The sequence below is a fragment of the Sesamum indicum genome, linkage group LG1 (genome assembly GCF_000512975.1).
Source record: "Sesamum indicum cultivar Zhongzhi No. 13 linkage group LG1, S_indicum_v1.0, whole genome shotgun sequence".
Lineage (NCBI taxonomy): Eukaryota > Viridiplantae > Streptophyta > Magnoliopsida > Lamiales > Pedaliaceae > Sesamum > Sesamum indicum.
The window spans coordinates 12,097,212-12,118,857 of record NC_026145.1 but is presented as its reverse complement, the minus strand read 5'-3'; the positions used below and the strand labels follow the sequence as shown (position 1 = coordinate 12,118,857).

Genomic DNA, 21,646 nt, shown 5'->3' with positions numbered 1-21,646 from the left:
GTAATAATGGGATGATCTTATATAAATATGCAAAAATTATAGTACGAATAATTAAATTTAAGAATAAAATTTATGGGGTGGAGAAGAGTTATATATCTTAATATCATTCAAATACGAAAAAAAATCCATAGTTTAATTCAAATTTGAAAATGATAAATATTAAAATAGGAGCAAAACAATGCTCCAAAAGCACACCTTTCATTTATTTATTTTATATAATTATAATTTTTTAGTCAATTTTCACACTATCATCATCATCGGCATTCATAAATCCATTTGCTAGGCTTATTGTTGTGAGTGCCTTGTCGAAATATTGGGCCTTGATGCCCAAATATTCATTCCAAGTAATGGGCCTGTAGAGAGGAGGGTGGTTGCTGTCCACTAGTTGTGGAAGTGGGCCCATTTTGACACTTGATGGTGGTCCATGGAGATAGACTACAGACAATCGGTGTTGGGTCTGGTTCACAACTGCCCGATGGAGCGCGTTCAAGTATGACCCGTTTGACAATATGTGCATGAGGTCTCCTATCACGACTATGAGGGCTCCCGGGTGAGGTTGCAACGTAACCCACCCAATGCCGTCTCCTCGGAACACCTGTAGGCCACTGGTGTTGCTTTGATGCAGAATGTTCAGGATGGTGGAGTCTGTGTGTGCCGCCATGCCCATGGCCTTATCAGGATCCGGGCACGGTGGGTATGAGTTGAGTTGTAGAGCTGCACCTCTCTCTTTCAGTTCGCCTTTTGGTTCGACCCACTTTACATCATCTTCAGTTACGCCTAATGACCCGAGTATGAGCCCCATAAGGCGGCTTGCTAGGTTTTTCATCTCCTTTTGGTATTCTTCAATCGTATTACTGAAAAGATAGGATAAATAAATTTTGAGTCACATATCAACAAGCACACATTGTTCAAAGGCATGGAAATATTATACCAGAAGTTATGGTAGTCATGGGGCCACAGTTTGGCAGCATGTTCAAGCGGTGATCCAACAATAGTGAAGCCCTCAGACCACATGCTCTTTGAAAAGAAAGAAGAGATGCGCGCCATCCCATACCCTGACACGCCGTTAGGGGTACGCTCTGCCATGAGCTTCCGATCCATGGGGAGGGAGAAAAGTTTCTCCCCTGCCAACTCCACTTCATCAACCAAATTCTTGGGTACATTGTGGTTAACGATTTGGAAAACGCCCCAAGTCGTGCATGCGAGCCTGATGAGCTCCATGGCGTTTTCATCCTTCAGGTTAATTATAGGAATTGATTCGAGTCTAGATATATCGCCTCCGCAAGAGGAGCTGTACTTGTTTGCTTCCGACGTCCATGCATGGGAGTCGGGTAATATCTCAACTGAGCTCAGGTCTACAACTTTGTGATTGAGATTGAGAGGATGAGTTCTAAAGGCATCGGAGAGTACTGACGAGGACATGGCCTTGAACTTGGAAGGAGGGATGTTTTTGTGTACTGATTACATAAGAAAGTAGTGTAATTTTCTATTCTTTTTGGCTATAATTTATAGGGTGACAAAATTAATTGCTGTTTGCCTTTAATTTGTTAAAGCAAGTAATTTATAACATTTTCCTACTAAACTTTTGAATAAAATAAAGGAAGGTATGTTTGAGTTATTCAATATTAAATGATTGCCCTTGTATATATCGTGTATGTTAGAATTGAGATATAAATATTATTGTCATGAAAAGAGTAATGATACTACGTGTCAATTTTTAGCTTCCAATTGTTTTCCTAATTTTAATAACTGTCATCGTAGTTAATTAATTTGAAAGGATTGTAATTGATTAATGTAAAAGGGTTTACTGAACGTAATTAAGAAATTAAGAATGGGTTAGCCAGGAATTTAATACACTTTTCCATTTTAATATTTTGAATAAGACATAACTATATTAGTGTTATTAAATATTAAATGATTCAACTTGTAAATAATTTAAAATGGAAGAGAAATAAATCTCGGCATAAAGGGAAAATTATTTCAACAAGGAAAAAAAGATATCGTCACCAAAGAAAGATTCAAAGTCAAATCTGTCAAAACTGTTGTAATTGAGCAAATTAGGGGAACACCATTAGTAAACAAATTCTAGCCGTGTAGAAGGGATAGGTAAAGGACGAAATAATATTTTGCCTTCACCTACCCTAAATAGCATAAACTTGGAGTAGCATAAATACCTCTCATTAAAAGGAGGAGAATGATTTTTTAGAGAAGAATTCTAGTATGAAGTGTGTTGAATCGCACTCCTATAATATAAATATAGTCGATTTTGCTTTTTAACGACATAAACTTGGTGCCGTCTGTCGCAAATCACGACTCAACACTTGAAAATGCACACTAGATCAAGAGCGAGGAACGAGAATAGAAGCGTAGGAGAACTTGAAGGGATCTCCGAACACCCGCTCCAAGAGGAAATCCAACAACCATTTGACCCCGGGAGGGAGGAAGACAACAGAAGACCTGGAAAGCAAGAGGAGCAAGAGCGAACTCCTCCTCCCCCTACTAGAAGACAAATTGCCTCCGCCACCTTCTAAGGAAGCACCACCAGAAAAGTACAAACCTCCAAAGAGAGACCAAATTGCGGCTAGACAAGCCAACATAGAAATGACGGGAAATGTTCAACCATTCCCCCTGGTCGTGGCCCCCTCCTAGGCGTAGTCCCTTTGCCCTTATATCCTAGCAGAAGCTATTCAACCTGGAATTAAGATTCCGAATATTAACGAATATGACGGGACGGAGTATCCTCAAGATCATTTAGACCAATTCCTAGCAAAAGCATATTTGGTAGACATTAGTGATATTGCATACTGTAAGATATTTTGGACGACCCTGGCTAGAAAAGTCATGACTTGGTTAATCAACTACCTAGCTCAATGATAGACAATTTTGAGCAACTATTTCAATGTTTTTTGCACCACTTCGCAATCAACAAGAGATACCCTAAAACGTCCTCATACTTATTCACTATGATCCATCGAGAGCACGAGAGCCTATGAGACTACGTGTAGAGATTCACCGAGGCCGTCCTAGAGGTCCCTCATGCCAACCCAAAGCTTATGGAAAGTATTATGTAGCAAAACTTGCAATAGGGAAGATTTTGTGAATCTATAGCCGAAAAAACCCCAACCACATTGGATGAACTCTTAGTACATGCAGAGAAATGCATCCGAATTGAGAAAACATTAAGCGTAAGAACTGCAACCCCCTTTAAGAGGAGAGCTGAAGACGAAGTCCATACCAAGCAACACATGAGTCAAAGCAACTAAAGAGACTGAAGGTGCGTGCCGCCCTCCGACATAAGCCGATATACCCTACTGAATGCTCCGCGCGTGGAGATCCTTGCCGTAGCAGAACAACAAGGGATAGTCCAGTGACCATTCCACATAAGGGAGAATCTTAAAAGGATGAAATCAGACAAATATTGTCTTTTTCATAAAGATCGTGGTCACAGAACCGAATATTGCTACATCTGAAAGATAAGATAGAGAAGTTGATCCAACAAGGATATCTGAATGAGTACATAGATCGTAACAAGCAATCTCGTGAAGGCGCTTGGGACCTCTCCGAAAGGGGCATGAGAGAGAGGCAATGCAAAATAAATCGAACCAATATAACCTTCTAATCATCGAAGCTATCAGGGTGATATTTGGTTGACCAGCAGGAGGAGATTCAGCTCGAGCGAGGAAAGCCACGCATAGAGCCATAAAAAACGTTACACATGACCAATTTGGGCCAGAGGTGATGATGAATGAGGAAACATCGGGAAGTAGGAAGGCCCATACTAGCTTGCTGAAGCAATTGGAAATGCGACCTATATGATCATTTTCTTATCGATTTTTCTACTGAAAAAACATCAAAATACAATGTACATGTAAAAAAGTATCCCATCACATTTTTCTTAAATATATGTACATTATATTTGATGTTTTTATTGAAAGAAAAATGAAACAGAAAATGATCAAATTATATTAAGAAAATTATAGAATAAAATAAATCCTCATTTTGCATGATAATCTTATTCAAACTAACCACTACAATTTTTATTTATGAGAAGTTTGAGAAGAAAAGAATGTTCAAAATTATGATATTATTAAATAAGAGCTACTCCAAAGATACACTTTGGATTTATTTATTTCATATTATTGTCATTTTTCTAGTCAATTTTCACACTATCATCATCATCGCCTTCCATGAATCCATTTCTTAGGCTGATTGTTGTGAGCGCCTTGTCGAAATGTTGGGCCTTAATGCCCAAATACTCACTCCAAGTAATGGGCCTATAGAGTGGGGGGTGGTCATTGTCCACTAGTTGCTGAAGTAGGCCGATTTTGACATTTGATGGTGGCCCATGGAGATAGACTATGGAGAATCGTTGTCGGGTCTGGTTCACAACTGCCCGATGGAGCGGGTTCAAGTATGCCCCATTTGACAATATGTGCATGAGATCTCCTATCATGACCACGAGGGGCTCCGGGGTGGGGCTGCAACGTGATCCACCCAATACCGTCTCCTCGGAACACCTGCAGGCCACTGGTGTTGCTTTGATGGAGAATGTTCAGGATAGTGGAGTCTGTGTGTGCAGCCATGCCCATGGCCCTATCTGGATCTGGACAGGGCGGGTATCAGTTGAGGTGTAGAGCTACACCTCTCTCTCTTCGGATTCGCCTTTTAGTCCGACCCACTTTACGTTCGGTTACACCCAATGACTCGAGCATGAGCCTCATAAGGTGGCTTGCTAGGTTTTTCATCTCCTTTTGATATTCTTCAATCGTATCACTAAAACGATAGGATAAATGAATTTTGAGTCACATTTATCAAGGTAAAAAACTAGCATATATTAAAATAAAAAATAAATTATAGCGAGCTCTCATGAGGTTGTTCATAATTTTAAATACTCCTCATTGTTTAAAAAATTACTAATACCTCCTGATTTTAACATACATTCAGCAACTAGCCCATTACACTTATCTTCATTATATTTTCATTTATTTTTTGTACCGAATCAGCCAATATGCCTTACGGACTATGAAATAAGTTTACATCTTTTCTAAATTATTTTAAATTTTTTATGGACTAGAATAGTACAAAGAAAATTTCACAGCATCGATTATTGTGTATTGAAATATTAGTTAACGGTACAAAACATGTAATGTCACTTACAAATACTTATCATTATGTGGTATATAAATATAAAATGGATCAACTGAGTCATACTATAATCATGCAATATCAGCAACACAAACTCGAACATTACTAATCAATCAGATTAACAAGCATTGTGTTGAAGGGTATGGAATTATCATACCAGAAGTTATGGTAGTCATGGGGCCACAATTTGACGGCATGTTCAAGCGGTGATCCGACAATAGTGAAGCCCTCACACCACATGCTCTTTTGAAAGAAAGAAGAGATACGCACCACCCCATATCCCGACAAGCCGTTAGAGGTACGCTCGACCATGAGCTTCCGATGCATGGGGAGGGAGAAAAGCCTCTCCCCCGCCAACTCCACTTCCTCAACCAAATTCTTGGGTACATTGTGGTTAACGGCTTGGAAAACGCCCCAATTCTTGCATGCAAGCCCGATGAGGTCCTTTGCATTTTTATCGTTCAGGTCAATTATAGGGATTGATTCGAGATTAGGAATATGGCTTTCGCAGGATGAACTGTGCTTATTCGCTTCAAACGTCCATGCATGAGAGTCGGGTAATATCTCGATTGAGCTCAAGTCTATAATTTTGTGATTGAGATTCAGGGGATGAGCTCTAAAGGCATCGGAGAGTACTGGCGAGGACATGGCTTTTGAGTTTGGAACGAGAAATATTTTTGTGTACTATATACAGAATAAAGTATTTTATTTTTCTCTTCTTTTTGGCTATAATTTATAGAGTGTCAAAGTCAACTTTTTTTGCTTTCCATTTGTTAAAAGCAAGCAATTTATAACATTTTCCTACTAATTCTTTGAATAGAATAACTTTTAATTTATTTCCATAACCTACCAAATTCTACCTATGTATATAAGGTCAAAGATGCCATGGAAGAAGATTTTCTAAAGAAAACAATCTATATAGAATAAAACACAACAGATGAGGCTATCCACCTAAGTCCAATGTATGAAATATTATAAAATATCTTATAATATATATGAATTTATAAAATATTTTAAATAAACTTAGGCAATAAAAAAGAACCTGGTAATCATCATCATGAATGCATATAGGTTCAACACTAAGGTAGTCTCATTTACACAAAGATGGAGCCCATATATACCAAAAACAGAAATTTAAAAAGAAAATCAACTAACAAGATCAGCAATGCTCAAAGTACAATAAAATTCGAAAAATTTGGGATTTTATAGAATTTTTCTTCAACTGTAGGTATCAAATCATGCCTCAGAAATAATTATTTCTATGTCACAATTTGCTAAAACACAATGGGACAGAAGACAATAGTATTGAATTTCACATCATGGAACCATGCCTTCATTTACCAGTTGTTGTAGCCCTCTCTTGAGCCTCTCGGAGGCAACACGACATTGGTCCTCGACCAATCCCCCGAACGAGATCCTCACGTATCCCGGACACCCGCTTGAGCATCCTGGGATTAAGACGACGCCATGCTTCCTTGCCAGCCAACGGACTACCTCAAAATCATCATGGTATTGGTGGGGAAGTTTTGCCCACAAGTAGATTGCACCTTCTCCTCCTTTGACGGCATCCTGCCCTAACGGGGACAAAGCGTCAAGGAGAAGTTCCCGGTTTTTTACAAGGTTTTTTACTTGATCCGTTACCCACTCGGGTCCCATTTCCAGAGAGTGAAGAGCGAGGCGTTGGCTGATTATCGAAGCGCAGATGGGAATGTTGTCTTGGACTTTAAGCAGTTGAGCTGCGAAACCTTCTACTTCTGAAGGGTACGCGATCTGCATCAACAAAGACGTTGAAAACTTTGCGTATGTCACATTTGTAATAGGAATAATTACACTAACATCCCCTAAGATTTAGGTATATTACAAAATGACACCTAACTTTAGAAAAATTATATCGGATCACGTGCAGATGTACAGGCATTGGGAAATTTGTAATGTGTAAAATATGACTGTAAAGGGGTTTGCATGTAATTTTCACAATCGAGGGACTTTGTAATAATTCGTGTAAATCTGAAGATACGTGTATGTGATCATGTCACATGTGAAATCACTAAGTAAAAGGGCGCTGATGTATATATTGATCATTATTAATTATCAACAACAGTATGCAAATTTACAAAAATAAATAAAAACTAATAGCATAAGGCGAAAATAAAATAAAGGAAAATTTTTGTAAAAAATAAGTAAATATTAATATTTCAAAAGATTAAATATCGTAAGACATGAATGTTTTTTTTTTCGTAAAGCAGCACTTACGTATCCGACTCGCCATCCCATCATCCCATAAGCTTTTGAAAAGGAAAACAGATTGACTATATGATCACCCTCTACACATACATGCTTCCGACCATCATACATGAAGTACCTGCATGCAAACTTGTTTAGACAGCATACACTCTCTCAGGATGGATGCTTGAAAATGCCACAAAAAAGAGCATTTACGAGTTAATTGTTCGTGTCGTCTTTCTGAACTCCCAAATCCCAATATTTTGTGTCGTTTGCCTCAAATGCATGTTAGATCGGACAGTTTGAGTACATTGACACTCTAGATAAAAAGAAACGACTTTTACTTACTCGTATGTATTGTCTACAACAAGCCAACATCCAGCGTCTCTGCAAAGATCTGATATCCGCTGCTTGAATGCAATCAATACACAAAAGGCAATGTCACAAAGAGAGTAGTATGCATATGAAGAGATAAGACAGACAGAAATGAGGAGAATTGAAACCTGAAGAAGAGGTTCAGGGATATAGGTTCCTGATGGATTTCCGGGATTTACAACAGTAACGAGCTTAGGGGTTGGTTTTGTATCCAGTAACGTCTTCTCTAACCAGTCTGGAAAGAACGTATGTCACGGTAATTACAACACGAATTGTTTAATATTATATAATCAACTATCATCTGAATGCATATTAGCCTGGAAGATCACATCTCTTCAACATTGTTCTAGGCAAAGCATTTCCTTAATGGCAATTCTATCTTTTTTATATCAATTATATGAGAATAAAGAATTTGTAAACCGACTATAATAACAACAAAACAAATAGAACAAAAAACGGGATTTTCGACAGTATCATGCAAAAGATGGGAAAGCATGTCGGTTCAAGATAAGAAATATTTCAGTATGTTTTTTCAACAGCACTGATACTCGGGGGGTCCCAACTCCAGCTAAATTCACCATATTGATTGACTATATGCTTCATAGAACAAATTTATGCATTAGGGGTAGAAAATGCAATATAGATTGTATCATATGGGGAACCACCACAAGTTTCAATAATAGAAAACATCATGCATGTCTTGCACAAAGAGAATGCAGTATTTGAGGTAATTATCTAAGATCAATGGTAGGAGCATCGCCATTCCGAGACATGGGCATTTTGTTTAGATATTAACCTGCATCTGGATGAAGAGTCTTTGGGTCACCAGGACCCACCAGAATGTCAGTCACACCAGTCATCTGGAACGACATGTATGAATTGAAGTAGTATGGAGCAAACATGATGACAGAATCTCCGGCATCGCATAGAGTAAGAACAATATTCACAAAGGCCTGCAACAATTTGGCAGCAATTTTACAAGTTGTACAGATATGGAAGCTGCTCATGCGTTATAAGAATGTTAGCAACAGGTATTGGGAAAAATGCAACTCCTGCTTAGTAAGAAATCTAGCATATGACTGTGTGAAGCTTTGAAGTGACAGTATAGATGGAGTTATCTGGACAGCAAATTTTAATCTGTGTGCAAACTTGTTCATGACACGTATCATCTCAGTTGTATGTTTTGATATAGATTGCAGACACAAGAAGAACCTCTTGGGGGGGAAATCAGTGGGAAAAGCGTACAATTCAATGACAAAATGTTAATATGTAGAATTAAATCCAGTTCAAGTCATTGGAAGAGTAATGCCCACAAAGCAGCTGTCTGTCTGACAAGAGGTGCAAGGGACAATGTCAGGGAACCAAATGGATACCTTTCCAAGAAGAAGTAAACAAATGCAGCAGCTAAAAAGCTTGCAAATGCATTACAAATTGTCAACTCAAATTAAGCCCTTATAACTCTTTTCATGTTAAACTCTGTTTTCTGTACTGTCATGGAGAAAAAAGTGAATCAGATTGAAACTGCCCACCTGATTTGCCCCAGCAGTCACCATAACTGAGGATTTATGTAACTTGTTTTCATGACGTAACTGCAAAAGCAATGACAGAAAACAATTAGCTCGACAACCAAAAGGCAATGTAAGTTTATAGTTACTTATACATCTAGAGGATCTGACTGGGATATAAAGTTGGCAAACTTATCCCAAATACATCATATTTCACCAGTTATAACACTGAGGCTGACCCATCAAATAACTCAACAAAGTCCATCAAAATATTGAGTATTCATAGAAAATGACAAGAATTTTGATGAAACGACATGAATCAGTATGCTGAATGAGACACTTTCATTTTGAGAAATGATACTTTACAACACCAAATAAGTCCTAGCAGAGAAGATAATATAGATAGCTAACAGATATGACCTTCTTCATTAAGGCCTCCCTCAGCTCAGGAAGGCCTTCATCAGCACCGTACCGACTAACTGAAGGCTCCCATACAAGTTCTTGCACCTTTTGTAGCGCCGGCTTGGGTGGTTGCCAGTACACTACTCCCTGCAAAAACACACAATGAGGATTAAGTTTACCATTTTAAGCTATCGTTTTTCTTTCAATCATGTAGAGTGGAAACAAGTTGGATCATAATTCTAAATTTACAGAGAGTATAAACAGTAGTCACAGTAGCAGTATTTACACTTCTAAAACCTGCTAGCTAAAAACTTGTCGCTTTATACAATCTAACCAAGTCTTCAAATAATAAGTAATCGATGAAATTAGTGACATTGGAATAGCAACAGTCAGGCTTGAACGTCGACAATATAGAAATAGGTAAAATGGGCAGGATTATGAGCACAAGGCAAGAGCATACGGTTCACATCTCGATTTTGGTCCACAAACGGAATCCCGAGTCACCAACTGAAGACTTTTTCCCTCTGTTTACTCCTGGTTTAAGTCATTATCACTCTGCTATTAGCCAAGTTAAGAAGGGGAATAATCTAAAGCCACCAGTCATCTGGATATGCAGTTCAAGAACAAGAAAACCCATACGAAAAACTGCCAACTTCAAGATGCAGATACTTGATACAATCAAGAACTTCTAGAATTCATTAAACTAATCCAGATCATCATTGGTAACGACAACCCAAAAACAAGTCAAGTTACACAATTCCAGATGCAATTGGCTCTAAAGCAACTCTCACCACCCGTAGAGATGTCGAATTCAAGAAAATGTACTTTCCCAAGAACCAGACATCACCAGACTTTACGGTTCAACACGAAACAACATAGACAAAGGCCTTCACACTTCTCAATTCCTTGACCTCGATACTCAGAAATACATGTATACAATACCACGAATTATACATATTTTACAAAAAAAGTCATGAAAAGTAAAACATTGGGGAAAGTAAACAAACCTGAGCCAAAGAAACACAATCCTTCACACCTCGGATCAGCTCTTGTATCTGAAGATTCAAAACCATTAATTTTCACAATCCACTAAAACTAAAGGCACCACCTTTTCACAACATTCAAGCAACTCTTCATCCAAGTATTCAAGAAACACATATGGGCATACGCAGTAACATGTAAATACCCAAAAAACAAAACAAAAAGCACAGAAAACTAAACAAGTACAAAAAGGGATCCCATTTTCAATACAGAAAATTCAGTACCTGAACCATAACAGGGGTATCAGTGAGCAAAGCCCTTCTTGCAAGCATACCACAAGAACCCATCTCTCTTAATTTTTCTTTAATTTTTCTCCCTTTTCTCAGATGCCCACAAAATAAATATATGTCTGCGCTGAACAAAAAGAATTACTTTTTCCTCAAAAAAAAAAAAAAACAAAAGGGTAGTAAAAATTCTTGGCCTTTTCTCACCTACCCTTCAAAGATTATTTCTTTATTGTTTCTCATAAAGATTGGCAAACCTCGTATTTTGTTAATCTCTCAGTCTCAGAGAAAAGGTAATAAAGAAATTCCTTTTTGAATAATTTTCTTCTCACACCAACAGCCACTACTACTTGCCATTTTTTGCTTGCAAGAGACGAATCCGAGTGAAAAGATCAGGCTATGCTGCGAAAACACGATTCTCGCACAGAAAGACGATTCGCTTTATCTATTTATCTAGTTATTTACATAGAAATATATATTATTATTACATGGTGTTCGTGCAGGATTTTTTACTATGCTTTTCTTTTATTATTCCTCTATCTAATAATTTATGTAAATGGCAGTAATTTCTTAGAAGTGAAGAGAATTCAATTTAAATTCAACGCTAAAGAGAAGATTATAAAGAGGAAATATTGTTTGTGATGTGTTTGGCATGGAGAAAATTGTTGTCCAATTTTGGCAACATTTTCTCCATAAATTTGAGAATTTGATACGGTACGAAAATTGAGAACATGGATGAAAAATAAATTACAACTCATGAGTAATATACAGATATATCCCTTGCATTAAAGATGGCATATTTAATTTTTTTTTTCGAAATATTACACTATAAATATAAAGCTGTCGTTCCCACAATTATAATTTACTTATTAAAACTATAGAATTTGTTGAAAGCAAAAATAATTTAAATAATAGAAAACTTTGGGATTGAAATTCAAGTCATGTACGTTTTAACTTGTGTATTGATCTTCGTGTGGCTAAATTTTTTAATTTTAGTACAATAAATAAATTATAAGATTCAGTGCACATGTATAATTTACCACCACAAAATCTCAAATTCGGATCACTGTTTGAGGAATACACAATATTCTTACAAAAAATTAACAATCACATGAGTGAAATTTTATAAACCAGGAGGATTCTTGCACATATATGCTGCATGTGAACGTTTTTCGAGAAAGAATTTTACGAACAAATTGTTTGAAATAGTAACTTGCAAAACTCGTGTAATTGGTATGATAAATTAAAAAATAAATAAAGTTTAGATTGCAAAGTACAAAAAAAATAGAGTGATTTTTTTTAATAACTTATATATTTGATATAAAATCTATTATTTTTATTTAAAAAGATGAGAGAGAAAGAGAGATAAATACTGAGAGAAACAGAAATTCATTGGTTAAGAATGAAACAAACCTATTTACTAAAATTACGTCTACTGGGCATTTAAAAATATAGACGTACGACCTTATAAAATAGATCTTATTCAACTAAAATCGTACTCATTAATTGTTAATAATTGCTATTCAAATTCATTATTATTTATATGCATCCAAATTATCATTTACATTGAGCTTTTAATTTTCCCAAACCAGATTAATTGTAGCCCTATAAAATATAGTACTACATTATGTTAGATGCTAGATGCCATATAAGCATATGCAAAGTTCTTTTTTAATTGATACGTGGGGGGAAGTTTCACATTTTTTCTGTGTTGGTTCGGTTCTACTTTGAGCCCTCGTACACAAATACCGTTCGGTAGTCCTATTTTACTAATGTTAAAAAAAAATTATAAATTTAGTTGTAGTGAAAGTCGAAAATATTTGAAATAAAAGTAAAAGTTGGTAAAAAAAATTGTGAAGTTGGAATATGTACAATTTTACCAATGAGCTGTAAAAGTTGATGAGAGAAGTATATAACTTTTAATTTAAATGAGCTTAATATAAACAGTTTAGAAACATAAATTGTAAATAAAATAACGTTATTTTCAACTTATTTTTCGATTAAAAAATTGATAAGTACTTATGTTAAATTATTGCAAAACTTCATTTAGTACCATTTTGATGGGGTCACGTTAGCTATATGAGGGAACCTTACACTAACTATGTTGATTCGTAAAATATGTGTAGACTAAAATATTCTTAATATATATATTTTTTCTCGCATATATTTGACCGATCAATTTCATTAATAATTTTTTTGTTTATAAACACCTTATATTAATTTATTTTATCGATTTTGATTAGTTATTAATTATTTTGACTCCTCTTTTTATTTGATATAATAATAAAAAAATGTAAAGAAATAGGTGGATAATGAAGTAAAAGAGAACACAATGTATGTTATTACTATTTAATATAGAAGTAAAAAGAGTAGTCCCTTTTATTGATATGATGTGGGAATAAGAGGTGAAATGGTGAGGAAAGCAACAAGGATAAGCCTCTAAGTTGATTCTATTGCTGCTCACATCTCACATCATGTCATCATCACTATTAAGATCATCAACCCAATCACAAACCTCCACATGTCCCCAATAAGTACTAAAAGCATAACCCCCCAACTTGATTCTTGGCCTCCAATTCCATTGAACCAATTGCAATTCTGATAATTCTGAATTTTTAAATTCATTAAAAGGTCTATAATTTTGTTGTGGAATGAATGGCATCAAAGGGGTGGTGGCGCAGTTGGCTAGCGCGTAGGTCTCATAGCTTCTGAGTTATCCTGAGGTCGAGAGTTCGAGCCTCTCTCACCCCATCACGTATTTTCTTTTTCTTCCTTTCTTGTTCACCTCATTAATAGTTTGTTTTTAAATTTTACCTGAAAACTGGTTGTGTTTTTTTGGCTAAAAAAAGAGTAAAGTAGGTGATGAGATTCCGGAAAAGATCAATATATCCTCCAGAAAAAAGGGTGAAAGGGATTTCACGCATTTAAGGTATTTGACCGGGTGTTAATCCCTTGAGGATTATATATTTATGGCGTATAAAAGGGAGAAAATCCCAAAGAAAAAGGTAATTTTTTTTTGATGATTTTACCAGTACTTAGGACTAGAGGGAGATTTCTCTTTGGAGGATTTTTTCCGTGAAGATTATATTTATTGTGATGAAAACTGACTTGGGCGTCGGAGTATCTTCGCCGGGGCTTTTCCCGGCTAGGTAACGTTTGTTTCTCATTCTCAGAATATCCGTGGTCGGAAACGGAAGGCAGATAACGAGCTCAGAGTGCGATCTGCGATTTCGAGCCTGATCAGTAGGCATGGTTGAGATGATACTTATTGATTTAATAGTTCTAAGTATGTTTAGACTTTCGTTTTATATCGGATTTTCTTCTCCCATATGGTTATTTTCAGATGTACCACAATGGGCTAATAATGTAAATCATGCCATGTCTGTATAACGTAATCGCTTTGCTTATATGGTTCATTCAAGATTTCTGCACAAACAATATGAGTGAGAGAGAGAGAGAGAGCTGAAAATGTGGTGATTGGTGGTCCAGCTCCCTAGAGCTTCAAAAAATTTATGTAGCAGATTTGAATACCGAGTATTCGGGCACAACAAAGTCAGCAGTCAAAACTAAGAGGCAGATGTACAGTCTCCAATGGATGTAAACAACAAAGTTTTATTTCAACAAGATGAGTAAATTCACCAAGTTTAATACTTGCACCATCATTCTTTAAATGCACGCAGACATGAGGCATACCACCATAAGATTACAACTTCCCGTTGCGTATAAACAAGTTGAGGAAGACGAATTGGAACGACCAAAGTTGAGGAAAAGCAAGAACAAACATCAATAGGAGAAGTTGGCCTACCCTGTGAGATTTCTGCAGAACATGGAGATTGGCGGTTGAGATTTCATGAACCCTTTCGAAATTCGCCCACAAAGATGGAAGGATGAATCCAACTAATATGACACTACAGTGTTTGGCATTTAAGCGGATGCGTTAACATTGGTGAAGCACAAAGTTCAAATTCCTCCATTGAAAAAATACTCCAAGTATGCAATAGATGAGCTAAAGCAGTGAAGGTATACTTTTCTGACAGCCCTTAATTACTCGATCTTTGAGCAATATAAAAGCCGGTGATGATGATTTATACGAGTAAACAAGGAACATGCAACAAAGGCGTCTAAGTTAACCTGGTCCTCCAGCTTGCCCAAGTTTATGTGAACAAGCCATTCGATAAAATTGTTTCAGAAAAGCAAACAAAAATTCAAATCAAATGGTATCAAAGGCAAGGTTGCAGAAATTAGGCTACAACTATCATAATTCAAATTCACAATCAATCTCTTTCACCAAATAATGATTATCAATATGATGTCACAAATCTTGTCTTGACAACGATTCTTATACTACAATGAAGAATCCTGACAATCAAACAATACGAATATTACACACGAGAAAGGAATGATTCTATATCCGTATATAACTACCAAAGAACGCCAACCTCCATACTTTAATGACTTCTAATCAAATACGTAGAACGTGGAAACAAATGGCAACCAGCCGAATACCTTATTAGTGGACGATAAGTTGTAGTAGCTACAAACATTGGCTTAATCCACCTTCTTCTCAGCAGCCTTCTTGTACTCCTCCAACTCATTTAACCATAGATCCCCAAACTCACAATCCTTCCACTGCTCAAACCATGGACCTCCAAGAGTGTAATGTATTGCCTTTGGATACGTACTCTGATCACCCTCGACAACCTTGTTGTGCCCCACAAGGAAATTCCATACAAATGGGACTTCTCCTATCTCATCATCCTCTAACCATTGAAACCTATGCAGAAATGCACCCGTCTCCTTATTAACCACATCCGGGGTTAAAGCTCGATTCTTTTCATGCCCACAGTTATACAAAACCATGGAAGACCAGTTCTTCCTCGGGTACACCGTTTGCACAGCACCGTCCATTTTCGTTGTCTCCTTTGGTGTATAATCGTGCTGCACGCACATTATCGCGTATTTATCATCAGTCATATCAACTAACTCCTTGATATCACCCAAGTACAAGAAATCACAATCCACAAACATGGCCCAACCCTCATAATTAGCCAAGAAAGGGGTCAAGAAACGTGAAAATGAGAACTCAGTGCTCTCCAATTTCCCCCTCTCTCTCCAGTAAACGCCTTTTTGGCGCAACTCACTTTGCTTAATGGGGAAAATCTCAATTGGGATTGAAGATCTCTTGAGTAAAGAATAGCGGCAGACCTCATAAGCAAGATCCTCCCTCGGATCATAGCCTATGAAAATCTTGAACGACTTTGCATCTCCGTTCTGGCAATTTCCATTGACATTGCCATTGCCATTGCTCAAATTCTTGGAAACGGGATCAGGGTTTTTCACCTCAACACCACTTGAACAATGCAACTCTGTTCCACCTGACATGATTTCCGGCTAAGAACTTCCAACCTGCAAAAGAACCCACGAAATTAGTTCAAGAAAACCAGCAAGATCCTGCAAATTTTCACACACTAAAGCTGAAATGTAGCTAGCTAGCAGATCTGAGACGGGGAAGGAAAACAGTCAAGATTGAGTCTTTTTGTACAGAAATGAAAGTGGGTCAAGGGATTTTGTTTTATCCGAGTAGTTAAGGAATTTGGATCACAGATTTTTGAGTGTGAAAAGAGAGGGAGAAGGGATTTTATATCGACAGCGTTTTTCACCACAAGGCCGTCGGTGGCGCGGAAGGGGTTGCGGGGATTTAGCGCTGAAGGTAAGTTTAGGGGGGGTGTTATGTGGGAAAATTGAAATTCTTAAATACTTAAACTAACCATCTATCAGCTTATTGTTAAAAAAAATTAAAAATATTATCTTTATTTAACAATTTTTATCTTTGGATTTTTAAATAAAATTGATTTAATTGAAAATTATAAATATTAAGCTATTTTTCCAGACGTTCTAATCTTAGTGTTTTTTTTTAACTTTTATTTTTAAATATTTTTAATTTTTACTATTGTTTAATTTATAATTTTTTCTACAATTTATTTTCATTATAAAAGTAGAAAATATTATGACCTCACTATCATGTAAATAGACCCACTTTTTAAATTAATGTAATTACCTTAACTTAATATATATATATACACACATGTCTGTTTTAAAGAAGATAAAAATTAAAGATAATTATACTTCCCTTCCATGAGATTTGATATAATTATACATAAATTTCTTGTAGTTTGAGAAATTATATATAACATCCTTGAGATTTGCTTTCGTCTAACAAATAAGTCCCTACATTAGTCAAAATTTATCGAATTTGCTGATATTAGCAAAAAACAATTGTAAAAAAATCTATATTTACCCTAAATTGATTTATAGTAGATTAAATAAATTTTTTATTACCAAATTATCATCATACGTCTTCATGCATTAATACATGTAATGAGGTATATTTTCACTATTATAAGAGTACTTTAGTCCAAAGAAAATTGTTGACTTGCAATAAGTCATTATTAAATCAATCGAGGGTAAATCTCAATTTTTATTTAGTTTTTTTTTATTAATATCAACAAATTCAGTAAATTTTGACTAATAAAAAATTAATTTTTTAGATGAAAACAAATCTCAAGATATTAAATGCACACAGAATTTATATGTTATTATACCAAATTTTAAAGAGGTGAGTGAAATTAGACCTAAAAATTATTCTCCAACTTCTTATTGAAACTCGGTCACGTAAGATGCAATCACTGGATAACTTGATACTCATTTTAGGATAAATGTGTAACAAACCGAGTAGTGTAAGACAGGTGAGGGGTTAATAAATGGAAACTCGCGTAAAGAGCAAATACAATGTGGTACAGTTGTACAGAAACAACTTTGAGGAGATTCTTACAACTCATGCTTGTTTCATATTGGATCCAACCTACTCATCACTAATCTTGCCTGTAAAGGGGTCTCACTCTCCGGATATATTCATCTTAGGGCGTGCATCTTTGGTCTATGCTTTTGGACCATTAGAGTGTCCATTCTTCGTAACCCGTTTAACTTTGCTTTGTCGGCCTATTCAAGATTTCAAGTGGCCCAAAATATTTCCAAATCAAAAAATAAAAATTGTGGCCCAAAATAATATTTCTTTTGGGCGTCCACTTTATACAACTTTTCCACCAAATAATTTTTATGAGAGGTTTGAAATTCATAATTCCAAATCCATCAATCCACATGTATATTGAAATTATCTTGTGTCAAACAACATCTGTACCAAGAAAGTAATTAGGGGTAAGAAGTGTATTAAAATTCCAGAAAAACTGAAGCCCAAAATTTTCAATACATCTAGTGAAGTACATCAAAGATTTGTTACATTCAAGTAAATTCCTGAAATCTATAGCAGGGTATAAACTCCTTGAAAACAGCAAAAGAAGGCTGTCTCTGTACAAGAAAATACTCTCACCCAAGGAATTGCCAAAGAACCACTTGCTTTTATCAACTTTTGCTTAAGCCCTTTGAAGATGTTTTAGGAGCTGCAGAAAAAGAAACAGGAAATATGAGAATACTTCCCAAAAAACATATGTTTTTCAAGACACCATTGTTTATGAATCAATCATAATTTTACTTTCTTATATATATACCTAATCCAACAGCCTCAGAGCTCTTCATCAACCTCATCCTCTTACATGATTCAACAAACATTCTGCCAAATCCCAGAAGAGACAAGATTAGGAACTAGGTAATAAATATGCTTACTTAAACAAGATTAGCAAAAATAAACACAAGATCAAGAAATCTTGGGTGCGAAATAGGGAACTCACTTCCAAGGAACATCTCCAACCAGCATCCAATCTCCATCTCTATCCTCATAAGTAGGCACATACTCTGTGCCATTTGAACTGTCCATGATCTTCCTCTCATTGACAACATTACCTTCACCCCCAAAAAAACAGATGAATAATATTAATCCTCTAATCTTGGCTCGAGAAGCCCATCACCATGAACTGATTGAAACATGATTAGATTAATTAATTATGTATGCTTACATATGGTTAAGCATGTAAACATTTCCTCCAATGCAGCCAACAACTGCTGATAGCTAGTGTAAATCTCCAGATCAACTTTTCTCAAATATGGAGCCCCATCCACAGCCACTTTCACATATTTGCAGTTTTTCATCATGTTCTTTCTGTATGATCTCACTGGCGGCCACCCCACAACTTGAGCCCTTCAATCAACACAATCTATAGTCAGTAACATTACAACTATACATACTAATTTACAAGGGAAGAAATAAATAACAGAAAACTCCCACTCCCTTTAAATTGAAAATTAATTCGATACCAATAAGTAAAACCCTAAAAGTTCGACCAAATCAATCGGAGAAACCTCGAACAGCTAGCACTTACTTCGAGGGAGGTGGTGTTGAAACACTAACTTCATCGTCACAACTGGAACCCAGTCTCAAATCCACAGTCTCGGAAAATCCGCGCTTCGAGCCGGACTTGGACGTCTTCTGACCGCCGGGCAAGCCCAGGGTGAGCTCCGTCTTCAGGCAGCAGGACTATTCCGATTCCGGCAAGTCATTTCCCTTTTCCGGCGACATTTTCTCCTTTTCAGACGGTCTTAATTGTCTGGCTAGGAGCAGTAGAATTGGGCCGAAGTTTCAACTCTCTTGTCTTCGTAGCACAACAATTACTTGTGTCTGCGCTTCTGTGTTTGTTTTGGAGTGGAAAGAGAGGAAAAGATTGAAATATAAAAGAGAGGAGGAAACCACACGGCGACGTTTTGGTGTAAGACTGTCCAATCCTCCACCGACGCGTGTCGTGGAATGAAAGGTTCTGATTCGTCCAAGTCGATATGTTTTGATAGTAAGCGTGTGGGTGCAGGAGTATGTGATATTGAGTGCTCTCAACATTCGGCCCCACAAATGTACGATCCTGTCGGCTCTTTGTTTATTTTATTTTATGTGGGAGGTGTTATGGTACGCTTGGTGCACCTAGTCCTCCTCACCACACACAAAATAACTGGAGACCATGTTCACATTGTGAGATGGAATTAAGACTAAGAAGGGATGATACTTGGGAATGAGTGGTGACTGAATGGAAAAATATTTTGTTTACTTGGACAAAATTTGGAATAAGAGAGACAATAATATGGGTTAAAATCTTATCATATGTCATTAATTACCTACTCAAATTATTTGTATATTAAATATAAAAATATGATTATATCGAATCATTCCCTCTACAATTTTACGAAAAATTGGATAGAGAAAAAAAGCTAATCACTGTCATGTGGGCTGGATTTTCCCACCTTCTTAAGTGAGATTGTGATATATTCTTTGTGTCAGTGTACTGATGCAACTTACCTTATCTCCAACAGCAAAAAACGAAAAAATATATATAGACAACTGATTAGATAGGATATTCGATCTTCGTTAATTTAAGTAAATATGGTCCAAGGGTAAATTATCGAGTAATGAAATAATTTTATTGTTATTTTAAAAATAATAAATGCCATATATTTAATTTTATAATACCAAGAATATAGTAAGTGGGTAATCAAATATCATTTACATAGAGAAAAAGTTGTAAATCTTTGATTAGTGAGGGTGCATGGGCGGAAAGCGGGGGGGAGATACAGGGAAACAGGGCCCTGTGTTCGTGCGTAACGGGGGCAGGGAAATAATGTGGGCTATGCGGCCCACGTGTCGGGACTAAATAGGTACATGGAGAGTCAACTCATGTACAACTCCGAATGAATGGCCCTGGGACCACAATGTCCATGTGACCCTGTTGTTTTGTCGGCTAATGGACGGCTTTCTCTCACCGACACGTGGGAGTTAACGGTCGGCATCCCACTCCCCACCCCCATTGCTTTTTCAGTGCAACCGTCTCTCCCAAGTAATGTCCCTCCGCTTTACCGGAGTTTGATGCTACATCAACACGCTGTTTCCAACACAATTAACAACAACGAATTATTTTTTTTTTATTGATATTAATAATTTTGCACGTAGTTCTTGTGAATATATAAAAAAAAATTATACTATGTAACAAAAAAATAAACAAATATAATGTGGGAGGAGGTGAAAGAAAAAATAAATTTTAATTTATTAAAAATATTAAAATTACTGTTATAATAAAAAAAATTGAAAAGAATGAATGAATTAAAAGATAAATTTAAATTACAAAATTGGTATGACAAAATGTTCTCTTTTATAATAGTACAAGGAAAAATTGATTGATGAACAATTTAAAAATAAGAAAATATAAATCAAACAAAAAAAATCAAAATAAGAAAAAGAAAAAATAAAATCGTGTATTCATACTTAGATTCAAATATTTTTTTGGTCGATAATTTATGATCATTTCCGTTTTAACAACTACATCGAATTATAACAGAAAATTCGAGTCGGATAGTTTATGCCTAATTGTATTTATTCAAACATAATTCAATTTATAGGTATTTTTAGACTTAGTAAAATTAGGCCGAAGATGATAGAAAACCAAATGTACCAACCAACCAAATTAGGCACGATACCATTTGTTTTGGCCTATGAAACTTTTGGGGTTTTCAGATTCTTGAACCCTAATTTGGTTCAACTGTCAATGAATTTTATATTTATTATTAAAATAAAAAATTATTCACTGATTTTGCCCATCACGTCGGATGTGAATCCCTTAATTTTATTTCCCGATTTTATCAGACATTATATGCTTGAAATTAAACTTGCTTTGTATTTAAATGCAATGATATTGACCTGCCATATAATTGTCATCAATCACTATTTTTTCTCTTCAAAAG

General features: G+C 36.1%; 4 protein-coding genes, 1 non-coding gene and 1 pseudogene across 7 annotated transcripts; 1 reads left to right on the top strand and 5 right to left on the bottom strand.

Annotated features, from left to right (window-relative positions):
- LOC105164685 (gibberellin 3-beta-dioxygenase 1-like) lies at positions 239-1,422 on the bottom strand (the record flags this gene model as incomplete). Its single annotated transcript, XM_011083401.1, has 2 exons — positions 932-1,422; positions 239-854 (listed from the first exon to the last, which is right to left on the bottom strand). Coding segments are annotated over exons 1-2 (1,107 nt in total), but the record flags the coding sequence as incomplete, so codon positions are not given.
- Positions 4,151-5,803, bottom strand: LOC105164675 (annotated as a pseudogene).
- LOC105164122 (bifunctional aspartate aminotransferase and glutamate/aspartate-prephenate aminotransferase) lies at positions 6,262-11,363 on the bottom strand. Of its 3 annotated transcripts, none has more exons than XM_011082699.2 (10): positions 11,127-11,363; positions 10,916-11,040; positions 10,658-10,705; positions 9,669-9,797; positions 9,273-9,332; positions 8,540-8,696; positions 7,872-7,978; positions 7,717-7,775; positions 7,399-7,507; positions 6,262-6,915 (listed from the first exon to the last, which is right to left on the bottom strand). In XM_011082699.2, the coding sequence occupies exons 2-10, from the start codon at positions 10,976-10,978 to the stop codon at positions 6,463-6,465; spliced, it is 1,185 nt and encodes a 394-aa protein (XP_011081001.1). In that variant the 5' UTR covers positions 10,979-11,040; positions 11,127-11,363; the 3' UTR covers positions 6,262-6,462. The 3 variants fall into 3 exon arrangements, with proteins under 3 accessions (XP_011081001.1, XP_011081008.1, XP_020552944.1); XM_011082706.2 differs by having other exon boundaries at positions 11,173-11,363; XM_020697285.1 differs by lacking the exons at positions 10,658-10,705; positions 10,916-11,040; positions 11,127-11,363 and adding an exon at positions 10,111-10,131.
- TRNAM-CAU lies at positions 13,582-13,666 on the top strand. The gene is given in 2 exon segments: positions 13,582-13,619; positions 13,631-13,666. It is a non-coding gene; the product is annotated as a tRNA-Met (tRNA).
- Positions 15,174-16,635, bottom strand: LOC105164113 (protein CDI-like). Its single transcript, XM_011082687.2, has one exon. The coding sequence runs from the start codon at positions 16,295-16,297 to the stop codon at positions 15,464-15,466; it is 834 nt and encodes a 277-aa protein (XP_011080989.1). The 5' UTR covers positions 16,298-16,635; the 3' UTR covers positions 15,174-15,463.
- On the bottom strand, positions 18,125-20,716 carry LOC105164666 (auxin-responsive protein IAA14). Its single transcript, XM_011083380.2, has 6 exons — positions 20,672-20,716; positions 19,249-19,403; positions 18,886-19,067; positions 18,661-18,772; positions 18,481-18,542; positions 18,125-18,372 (listed from the first exon to the last, which is right to left on the bottom strand). Exons 1-6 carry the CDS (start codon positions 20,714-20,716, stop codon positions 18,335-18,337), a joined length of 594 nt encoding a protein of 197 aa, XP_011081682.1. The 3' UTR covers positions 18,125-18,334.